The sequence below is a fragment of the Sminthopsis crassicaudata genome, chromosome 2 (genome assembly GCF_048593235.1).
Source record: "Sminthopsis crassicaudata isolate SCR6 chromosome 2, ASM4859323v1, whole genome shotgun sequence".
Lineage (NCBI taxonomy): Eukaryota > Metazoa > Chordata > Mammalia > Dasyuromorphia > Dasyuridae > Sminthopsis > Sminthopsis crassicaudata.
Window position 1 is genome coordinate 640,468,885 of NC_133618.1, and position 12,182 is coordinate 640,481,066.

A 12,182-nucleotide genomic window follows, 5' to 3' on the forward strand; every position below is an offset into this window, starting at 1 on the left:
AAAGCAAATTTCTGTGATCAGAACAAGCGGTCAGCAGAAGCCATGGGCACAATACAAATGTGTAAGATCTGAAAATATGCAGTCATTATATTCAAAATAATTGGCAGTAAATGAGTATTATTTGGGCTAGTCATCTGCCTCTTACTAGATATATATCCCTAGCAAATTAGGTCCCTAATTTGATACACTGTCTATGGAACCTAACTGTTATTTCATTGAATTTTAGTATAATCAGTGTTCTTAAAAAGATGTAATTTAATGGGATATTTTGTGTTCCATCATTGAAAAAGTTGATTTTATTCAAGTTTGTTACTAGTGTGAAAATAACATCTGTTTGGACTATATGTCCTGTGGTACAGACATATTTTTTTTAATAAATGATCCTCCCAAGTCTTTTTCCCTAGGAATAGAAAGCTTCTACTTGCAAGAGTGTTATTACTCATGTTTCCATGCCAACTGTTATTCAACCTTTTCGAGAGCTTTGTCTCAGGCTGCAGGGCACGAATTTCCAACCATTTGTTCAACCTGAATATCATCGGCTATCTGATTCTGAGACTCGCCCCCATTCTCCCCCCCCTGGATAATGCGGCTGCCGCCATCTTAAAGTCTCCCCTTCTCAGTCTGGACTCGACTGGGCAGGGCCAGCTCTCCATACTTTGTCAGCCTGAAGGAGCTCCACAAAATCCTCTCTTTACCCCAAATGAATTTGAGTTTTGATTGCTTGAGCTATAGCTCCTAGGGAGAATGTAGCAATTTCTGAGAAACACTAAGGGTAGTCAGCCATGGAAGTACCAAAACAAGGCTGGCTGTCAGAAAACAATCTATTGGTCAGTAAGCACAGAATTCAATAATGGGTGCATCGCCAGCCCTACCACTCTTCAATTGTACCTCTAAGCCATAAAATTGGAATATCAGTGACTTGAACCTGATCTTTGTTTCTCTTTCCTACAAAATTATCTTCTTGCTTCTGGCTCTTTGCTAAATTCCTTTGGAACTTAGTCTGCTTCGATTGGCATTACAACTATAATAAACTTTGACCCTTGGCTTGGGGAGAAAAAAAAAAGAATATCATTTTGAATTTCCTATATACCCAAACAAACCCCCAAGCTGCATGTAACAGAAATTCAGAGTTTAACATGTAATCCTTTTGCTGCATTCTGTATTTGACCTATTCATGTGTGTTAAAGTTTGTCAAATCCCTAATAACAATGCAGAATTTTTTAAAGTGCTTTTATAAGGCAATGGTCAGAAAAGACTTAATAATAATAATAATAGCTAGCTTTTATAGCACTACACTAAGCCCTTTACACATATTATCTCATTTAATGCTTGCAATAACCTGGGGGGTAGATGCAATTATTATCCCCATTTTATTATTGAAGAAATTGAGCTAGTAAATGTCTGAGGCTACATCTGAACTAAGAACTCTTCCTGTTCTAGCCCTTTATCCATTATCCTACCTAGCTGCTTAAGAAAACGTGTTTAGATTTTAACAACTCAAATCAAATGTCAGTTTTGGTACAAGGTACAAGGGAACTTGTTTTCTTCAGCAATACAACCATCTTTATCTAGGGAATTTCTTGAGATTCAGAGAGATGGCAAACAGCTAGCAAGTACAGAGACAGAATCTGAGCCGATGGATTTATTTATTGCATGAGTCCAAATGCAGCATTCTGTCCCCCAAGCCAAGCCACCATCCCTACCAATATCTCAGCAACCATCTCTAAAACAAAAAAAAAATTATCTAACTTACCATAGTAGGTATAAAGGGAGCCAATATACCACCAAGTCTGCAAGTCATGGAACAGACCCCCAAGCCAGCGTTCCTTTTAAGGCAAAATCAGAGAAGGGATTGTAAGTCATAAACAAAAGAGAGAAAAGCCAATCCCAGAATCTAATATCTTGGCCAAAGATCCGACACATGGGATTCTTAAATCTTGTCTGTATTGTGGTAAACTGGTAAAGCCTATGAACCCCTACACAGAATTGACTACATTAATAATTAAAAGAAATGCTAAATTTTATTTTGATTATAGTGAAAATAAAGATGCAATCTTTTCCTCATCTAAGAACCTGATCCATGGACCTGGAGCTCAGAGTAAGAACCTTTGTTCCAGGATACCAGAATCCTGGGAATCCAAGGTTATCAGGGCATAGGGAGGAAGAGAACATGGCAACTGACTAACTTTTTAGTTAGATCTTTATTCCAGGATTTTAGATTTGAAGAAACTTTGAAGGTTCTTGAGTCCCTCATTTAGCTGATGAGTAAATTGAGATTAAAAAGTGTTAAGTGATTTACCTTAAGTCACACAGAATGTTACGGTATGTGCAAAGTCAGACTAGAATTCAGGTGTTTTAACTCCAAACGAATCTAGTTTTATTTGTTTGTTTCTTTGCAAGTTTATGAGTTTGGTAGGTTTATTGGAAAAAGGAGTAGTGTAAAGGGTTTGGATAGTGGATTTCATTCACATACAGGGCTATCAATGTGGAAATTCTCTTGCATAATAATTGTACTTTAAAGGACCAGTGAATACAGGCTACTGTGGAATTTAGAACTCCTGGGTATTATCCTTCTATGGTTAGTCACTCAAGTATTTCATTTATTCATTAACTCCTATATGCCTCATTCTGTGCCAGGTAGTGTAGGGGAGTACACAAAAGACATAAACCATAATCTCTTGATTAGGTGACTTAGTCACACAGCCAATAAGTCTGAGGCTGGATTTGAACTCTTCTTACCTTCAGATCTAATCATCTGTTATTGTTCAGTCTTTTCAGTCACACCCGACTCTTTGTGACCTATTCGGAGTTTTCTTGGCAAGGATACTGGAGGTGTTTGTCATTCCTTTCTCTAATGTTCTCTATCCACTGGTATTTTCAAAATAATATAAGAATTGCTAGTGATTATAAGAGCTCCATGTAGAGGTGTGTGGGTCTCACAATAACCCTGTATGACAGGTACTATTATCCTCATTTCACAAATGAGCAAATTGGGGTACAGAGAGGGTCGCAGAGCCTGGAAGAGGCTGAGGCAATTTAGTGAAGAAGTCTGCTGCTTTTTTGGAGGGTTAGAAAGATAAATACTAAGTGGAGACATAACCCTATCTAGTGCTAGCTGTATAAGGATGAGGAAGATGAGAGATGGGAAGGGATGAAGCTACCTTCTGAAGATGACATAAAATAAATGAAATCTACTCAAAAAAAAGATGGAAAAGTCAGAAAGACAAAATTGGAATATCACTGTATGACAATGGCACACAAACTCCTTAAGGACAGAGACTGTTTCATTTTGTCTTTCTTTTAGGTCTAGTCCCTGGCAAGTGCTGGGCATGCAGTAAACATTTAATAATTGCTTGCTGGATTGAATATCCTCCTTTATCTTGCCCCCAATACACAAAGCTCAATGAATGCAGAATCATGTCTTAGCTAAACTTTTTATTTCCCTTAGAACTGATTCTAATCTGCTCACAGTAATAAATAATAAATGCTGACAAATGTTTACTGAGTTGAACTAAAGTATAAATCCAGCCTCAGACACTTACTATGTGGCCCTGAGAAATTCACTTATCCCTGTTTACCTCAGGCTCCCTTTCTGAAAAATTAAATGGAAGAGGAAATGGTAAACCATTCTAGGATCTTTGTCAAGAAAATTCCAAATAGGGTCATGAAGAAAAGATGGACAAGACTGAAAAATGACTAGGTAACAAAAAAAGCAAAAATCATGCAGGAGATAGAGGGAGAAATCCCAGATTGGCTTGCTAAAGCAGAAGAGCCCACTCCTTTGAATTCTGAGTGAGGAATAAAATGGAGTGCTGAGAAAACAGAAGAGATCAAATTCAAATCTCAACTTTGCTGCTTTCCAGTTATGTGATACTGAGCTAATGATCACTTCTCTTTAGTTCCTCCTTGGCTTCTCCTCTTTAAAATGAGGAGATTGACACTAGATCTGGAATTAACCTTTTATTAACCTTTTTTTTTTGCATCATGTAACCTTTTGGTATTTAAGGGCCATCTATGGGTCCCTTCTCCAAATGATGTTTATGAATGCATAGAATTATATCATCTTACAAAGAAAACCAATTTGTTGAAATAATTCATCCAAACATGAAGGGAAAAAAATTTAAAGACAAGCTGAAGAATCCTGGACTAGTTTATCTCAGTTTTAAATCCTAAGATTGAATCCTACAGATTTAAAAACAGAAGCTAATCAATTTAATTTTATTCCCAGAGTCAAAAATTAAAACACATTCCTGGTGAAAGATTCATAATAGATGGAGTGAAACTCAAACATTTCAGCAACATCGCCACCTAGTTAAGAGTAACAGATGGGAGTATACTCTTCAATTCAATTCAGTCCATTTCAACCCAATGGGCATTTATGAAGTGCCTGCTGTTTTCCAAAAACTGTGCTAGATACCAGAGTTATAGAAAAAGAAAAAAAGGGACTATTTCTGGTCTCAAGGAGCTACCTGAAAGACCACACACCCAGAGAAGTAAACAGAAAATACATCAGATATACAAAGTCATTTTGGAGGGCAAGGTGGGGGAGCTAACAACTGAGGGAGCTTAGAAAAGGCCTTGGAGAGGACGTGACCCAGGAGACAGGAAACACGCCAGGGATGAGAGATGCTGACACAAAGGCTCCCCAGAAACGGTCCCTGAGCGCCACTGTCAAAGACACAACACCTGGTTCTGGCTCCACGTGGGATCTCGGCATTGTGGGTTTCTTGGTTATTTCTTTATGAAAGGCTTTCCCCTAAGAGCTTGCAGTGGGAATAAGCCCTTCTGTGCTTCTGAAATGTCCATATTACAGCAGGAGTTACCCTTGAACGAGAGCACTAGCATATCCTGTGTCCAAAAGTTCAAAGGAAAAGATAAAAAGCTGGGCCTGTTAATAATTGTCTAAGGAGAGTTAAGGACTCAAAGTCAATGTCATTGCCAAGTTCCACACAGACACTAGGGGGCACCGAGGCCTTGTAGTCCCCACCAAGGTCATAGCCATGGGCTCTTAGAATTCAGCACTTGGGATGGCTAGTACAGTGCTTCTCAAAGTTTGGGGGCTCAAGACCCCTTTATATTATAAAAAATATATATCAAGAACCCCTCCCAGGAGCTTTTGCTAATGTGGATATCTACCAATATTTACCATGCTGGAAATTAAAACATCTTTGTAGTATTAAAAAATAATTTTGACCTTGGGGAACCCTGAGATCACACTTTGAGACTTGATGAGTCCATTTTTTTCATTTTATAGATGAGGAAAATGGGGTTCTCCCATAGGGGAAATGACAAGCCCACAGCCTCTGAATAGGAAAGGTAGGATTTGAAGCCAGAGTCACAGGAAGACAGCGGATTTGGGTGCGAATTCTATCTCTAGCACTAACTTGTTGTGTGATCTCAAGCAAGTGATTGAACCTCTTTTTCCTCACTGTAGAAGTACTTTACATTTAGAGAAGTACTTTCTCTTCTAAGGTTCAGATTTGGATTTTTACAAACAATTTAAAAATACCTCCGTCAAAAAAATTAAGGAACACTACTGCTCATGAAATACTATTGGGGGGTGGCTTCTAAATGGCTCGGTGCCCTGCCCAAGATCCCATGTGTAAGATGCAGCGAAGCCCATTTGAGCAAGATCCCCAGCCTAAGTCCAACGCTTTGTTATGCCAGCCTGTGCCAGGTCAGGGGGCGGAAGGCGGAGCAGGGGCTGCTGCAATCTGGGGCAAGCAAACCAGAACGGGGAGAGCGAGAGCCTGAAGACAACTGTCTGAGCGCTAGAAGAATGGCAAAAATGCTATCAATTGTTCCATCTCCTGGCTGCTGGAAAAGCTGTCATCCCGGAGGCCCTAAGAATTCAGCCAGACCAGATCTACTACATGTCTCCTGGGGATTCATGATGTTCAGCTGGGCTCTCCCAAAGACCTTCAGCCGGGTTCTCCGGCTCTGGGGAATGGGAAGCCACCAGAGATACCTCCAGCTACAATGGGCAATTGTCTCCTGCTGGCCCTGAGATGCAAAATATGAGTCAAGTTTAAAATGCAGGATGAGTGGAAGAGGGGGGCGGTTAAATCTGGAGAGGAGGATGAGGATAGAAAGGATGACAATAGGGGCAGCTAGATGAGCAGTGATAGAGTCTGGCCCTAAAGTCAGGAGGAACTGAGTTCAAATCCAGTATCAGACACTTAACACTTACTAGTTGTGTGAGCCTGGACAAGTCCCTTCATTCCAACTGCCTCAGAAAACAAAAAAAAAAGAAGAAGAAGAAGACATTAATGGACTGGAGAACACCTAGGAGAAGGCAATCAGAGTGACCTAGATCTCATCCAGGGCCTATCACAAGGCTGCAAACTTCTGCAGAGGCAATGGGGCGTGCATGGGTGTCTAGGCTAAATCCATTCTTAGGCTTCTGTTCACTGATGACAGTAGCCTAGGATGGGTACTGTAGCATATATTTCATGAATTTCAAACCATGATTCTGAGAAAGCCTCCACAGACTTTACCAGACTGTCCAAGAAGGCTTTGGCCCTGTTCATGTTTTTAATAGAAATCATCCATAATTGTGTAATGCTCAACTATGACAGACGTGGTTCTTTTCAGTGGTTCAGTGATCCAAGGCAATGCTAATGAACTTTGGATGGAAAATGCCATTCACATCCAGAGAGAGACTGACTATGGATCAACACATATTATTTTCACTTTTATTTTCCTTGTGGCTTTTCCCTCTTGTTCTGATTTCTCTCCCAATATGATTCATATTGGAAATATGTAAAAAAATGAATGTACATGTGTTACCAAAAATATTTTGTTTTTACAAATAACTGGGGAAAATAAAACTAAGAAATAAAATAATAAGACATTATCGTTACCTGAGAAAAGCTTTACATTTAGGTGAAATGGATGATGGATGAAGAAGAGGGCCCAGTCTCCTCTATTGAGGGTTGAGTTTCTAAAGTATGTTGAAAGTACTTGTTCCTGATTTTATTTTTAAACTTAGGGAGTGACATGATGGTGCCATGTAGCAAATGGTGCCTTCATACCTCCTTGTAAATATACAGCTTTTCTCAACTATGGATAATTTCTATTAAAAAAAAAAATATGAACAGGGCCAAAGAACCTTGAGGAAGGGATCAGCTAGGGAGAGAAGAGCTCCCACTGTCACAGTTGATAAAAGGATTTGGTGAGGATATATGGACTGGGCCATGGCAAACCAATAACTCAATTCCCCAAAAGACTTTTGAGAAACAGTGGTCCAAGGAAATACCATGATGGTCCAAGAAATTATCATGATATTTCCAGGAAATATCAGAAGGCCTCTGGGATTATAAGTATCCTCTATCCTGTCAGATGCATTTGAATTCCCTTCCACAAACTTCATGTGTTCCAGCCACCCAGTTCTCACCTCACTTTCCATCTCTCCTTGTTGCAAACTAATAATAGTGCCTGTTCACCCAGCTACTGCCAGGAGTTGTAATTACATCCTTAGCCCACCTCGGCTCTAAAGAATCAATTGGGACAATCTCTTGATCTTGGTATTTGGTGGAGAAAGCATGGCCAGGCAAACCAGCCCTCAGGAGTGGAGTAGGGAGGGAGGGAGGATTGATGGAAAGAATAAGTTGTCATGAGAGTGAACAGAGAAAAGTGACTCTAGAGAAGTTGAGGGAGTTGAGAAGGAACTGAGGGAGCATCCGGGCACAGTTCCTTGGAAGTTTGTGAGTGACTGTGTGAATCCCCAGAGGGCTGGGTTTGGCTCCTGAGTAAACCTTGAATTATGGAGTACAAGGGAACTGAAAGTTATTGGCCACCAAAGAAATGGGGACTACTAACCCTTGTGGGCAGGAGGTAATGAGGATACATTTCATTGAACAATCCCAGCATCTGGGGCACTGACAGAAAAACCTGGACAGAAAAAAACTAAGCAGCACAGTTTGGAGCCCACAGTAACCATCACACGGAGAGAGTGCCTGATTGGAGAAAGGGAGGTGTGCAGCCGACCTAAAGCTTAGAAAATGACTGAGAAGAGAACTTGGAGATCCTCTATTCAAGGGATTCTTCTCCTAAATGTAAAGCTCTTCTCAATTATGGTTAATTTCTTATTGATTTCTTATTTTTATTTTCCCCAGTTACTTGTACAAACAATTTTTTTGTTAAACATGTACATTCTTTTTTTTTTTACATATTTCCATATGAATCATATCGGAAGAGAAAAATCAAACAAAAGAGAAAAACCACAAGGAAAAGGAAGGTGAAAATAGTTTATTTTGATCTATATTCAGTCTCCATAGTTCTTTTTCTGGATGCAAAAGGCATTTTCCATTCAGAGTTTATTGGGATTGCCTTGGATCACTGAACCACTAAGAAGAACCAAGTCTGTCACAGTTGATCATTGCACATTATGGATAAATTTCTCTTAAAAATATGAACAGAGCCAAAGAATCTTGAGGGAGTAGCCCCCTTGGACAGCCTGGCAAAGTCAATGGATGCTTTCTCAGAATGGTTTTAAATACATGAAATATATTGCAAGGCAGTCATAAAAATACAAAAATAAACAAGATCATGAACTCCAGATTAAGTACCCTTGATCGGGTCCAAATTTCCCATTTAATAGATAAGGAAATCAAGACCCAAAGATCAAATATGACATGGCCAGGATTCAAGGACAAGTCCCATAATCTGTCACTCACCCTTGTTTCTTTTAGTGGGTGGCCCTGGCAAGAATTCTGGGTGAAGAGTTTTCTTGCCGTGGCAAACCAGCTGGGACCTCATACACGAGGTCATTACAACTACGGCAATCCATATTTCCCTCCCACTGAGTGCCTCTATCCCAGCTCAGAGTCTTGTCTCCCATATTGTGAGATGGCCCTGCTCTTGCCACAGGGTGGTCTCCTGGGGCCATGCTTCTGCCAGGTGCCAGGGGAGGATCCCCCACAGAGGCCAGTCCCTCCAAAGAACCAGGGCCAGGGGACTCTCTGGGACTGGTCCAGCAATTCCTCAGCCCAGGTGGAACCTGGACAGGATCCAGGAGACTGAGTGAACCCTTCCCTACTTGGAGAGCCCGGTGTATGTGAGGCAATCCCAGCAGAGGCGGAGGCCAGGAATGTGGCAGAACAAGACACGGGCGGGAGCCAGCAGACATGGCGAGGAGCGAGAAAGGGCCAGAGACGGCGATGCTGATGGAAGCCGAGCCAAAAATCCCTCAGTCAGACGGGAGGGGGCAGAGGGCGGGCACACTGATTCAGCTGCTGGAGGCCAGGCTTTGACAGCACCAGGTAACCCAAGAGAGGCTATGCCAGTCAGAAGGAGTGTGCTCATTAACCCACCTTCCCCGCCACAGGCTCCAGACTGGCCCCGGAGCTAATGGAGACACGGCTGGTCCATCATCCCAAGAATCCACAGCGCTGGGCTATGTGCCCTCTGCCAGCTGGGTGAGATTCAGCAGCCATGCCCACAAGGCACTGTTTCCATTTCTAGCTCCTTCAAAGCGCTCTTCCCCGAATCCTTCCTCCCTCCTGCCCCAGGAAAGCAACGTCTGAATCCTAGTATTCTTTACAGTCTTTTCTCCAGACACCTCTGCCTTGACCCTTCTAGCACTACAGCTGGATCGATTCCTCTGCACTCATGTGCCCACGTCTTCCACCGGCAGCGGAGGTTAGCCCAGAGACTGTGCTGCTTCTGACCTGTGTACCTATCCCCGGGCTAGGGCCCTGGATGTAGAAGATGCTTCATAAAATGTTAAAGAGATAACATGGGATAGTGGGGAAAGAGTAGGGGAGACTGGGGATCACAGACTTAAAGTTGGAAGGGCCCAAACTCATTTTCTAAAGGAGAAAACAGACAGGGAGGAATCACCTTACTTAAAGTCACATAGTTCATGTTATCCAAGGCAGGATTTGAACCCTCGTCTTCCAGGCTCCAGTAAGAAGCCCGATCTATTACACCAAGCTCCATCAGGTTTAAGGCCTGCCTCTGAGCCCTGCTAGCCAAGTAACCCACATAACTCATCTAACCTCTCAGTATAATGTATCATAGCCTAAGAAGATTTCAATTAAGCTCTCAGCAAAATATAGAGTAACTCAAGTAACTGTCACTTACTCTCGCAATATAATATATAGTAACATGAGACGTGTCGTTTAAATTCTCAGCATAATAAAGAGTAGCCCCCCAAGGATATGTCATTTAACCTTTCTGTACAATATGTAATACCCCAATTATATGTTATTTAATTTCTCTATATAATATAAAATGGCTCAGGTATATGTTAGTTAACATTTCTGAATAACATATATTACCTCAAGTATATGTCATCAAAATTTCTGTGTAATATGTAATAGCCTAAGTATATGGTATGTCACTCACTTCTCTATGTAATATATAATATTTCAAGTATATGGCATTGAAGTTCCTGTATACTATAACCTTTCTGTACAACATATAACAACTTGAGTATATGCCATTTAAACTTTCTGCATAATAAAAATCAGCTCAAGTATGTGATATTTAACCTGTCTGTATAATATATAATAGCTCAAGTATATGTCATTTAATCTGTCTATATCATATATAATAACTCAATTATAGGTCATTTAAACCCTATATAATACCTCAAGTATATGTTATTTAGCATCCCTGTATACTATATAACAGCTCAAGGATATGTCATTGAAACTTCCTGTATAATATGTTATAGCTCAAGTGTATGTCATTTAACCTTTCTTTATAATATATAACAGCTCTAGTATATGCCATTCAAACTTTCTCTATAATAAAAATCATCACAATTATGTTATTTAAGTTTTTGTATAATATATAAAATCTCAAGTATGTGTCATTTAACCTATTTATATAATATATAAAACTCAAATATATGTCATTTAAACTTTCTGTATAATAAAATCAGCTAAAGTATATGTTATTTAACCTTTCTGTATAATATATAATAGCTCAAGTATATGTCATTTAACCTTTTTGTACTATATATTATAGCTCATGTATATATTAATTAAACTTTCTGTATAATAAAAATCAGCTCAAGTATAAGTTATTTAATCTTTCTCTATAATATATAATAGCTCAAGTATATATCATATAACCTGTCTGTATAATATATAATAAATCAATTATAAGTCATTTAACTTTTTGTATAATATATATTAGTGCAAGTATATGATTATTAAACTTTGTGTATAATAAAAATTGGCTCGAATATATGTCATTTAAGCTTTCTGTGTAATAAAAATGAGCTCCATATATGTTATTTAACCTTTTTCTATAACATATAATAGCTTAAGGATATGTCATTTAACCTGTTTACATAATATATAATAGCTAAAGTATATGTCATTTGTTTCCCTTTAGTATAAAAAGCTGAAGTATATTTCATTTAACCTTACACTATAATATAAAATAGGTCAAATACAGATCATTTAATCATACTGTATAATGTATAGTAGCTCAAGTATAATTCATTTAACCTTTCTGTATGATATATAATAGCTCAAGTATATATCATTTAACCTTTTTCTAAAAATTAGAATAGCTCAAGTATATGTTTATTAATCTTTCTGTATAATAAAAATCAGCTCAAGTATATGTCATTTAAGCTTTGTTTATAATAAAAATCTGCTCCAGTATATTTTATTTAACCTTGGTCTATAATATAATAGCTTAAGGATATGTCATATAACCTATCTATATAATATATAATAACTCAAGTATATGTATTTAACCTGGCTATATAATATATAATAACTAAAATATTTGTCATTTAATCTTTCTGTTTAATATATAACAGCTCAAGTGCATGTCATTAAAACTATCTGTATAATAAAAATCAGTTAAAGTATATATTATTTAATCTATCTGTATAATATATATTATAGCTCACATATATGTCATTTAACTTGTCTATGTTATATATAATAGCTCAAGTATATGTCATTTAAACTTTCTGTAAAATATATAATAGCTCAATTATATCTCATTTAACCTTTCTGTATAATATATAATAGCTCAAGTATATGTTAATTAAGCTTTCTATATAATAAAAATTATCTCAAGTATATGTTATTTCTTTCTGTATAATATATAACAGCTCTAGTATATGCCATTTAAACTTTCTTGCTATTAGTAATCAGCTCAAGTAAACATTATTTAACCTTTCTCTATAATATATAATATCTCAAGCATAT

General features: G+C 38.4%; 1 protein-coding gene across 1 annotated transcript in view; it reads right to left on the reverse strand.

Moving 5' to 3' along the window:
- LOC141558834 (solute carrier family 22 member 15-like) overlaps window positions 1-12,182 on the reverse strand; it is a 185,839-nt gene that overhangs the window by 10,349 nt on the left and 163,308 nt on the right. The window contains exon 10 of the mRNA XM_074296613.1: window positions 1,754-1,826. Within this exon, the coding sequence (XP_074152714.1) occupies window positions 1,754-1,826 (73 nt within the window). The remainder of the gene's footprint in view (window positions 1-1,753; window positions 1,827-12,182) is intronic.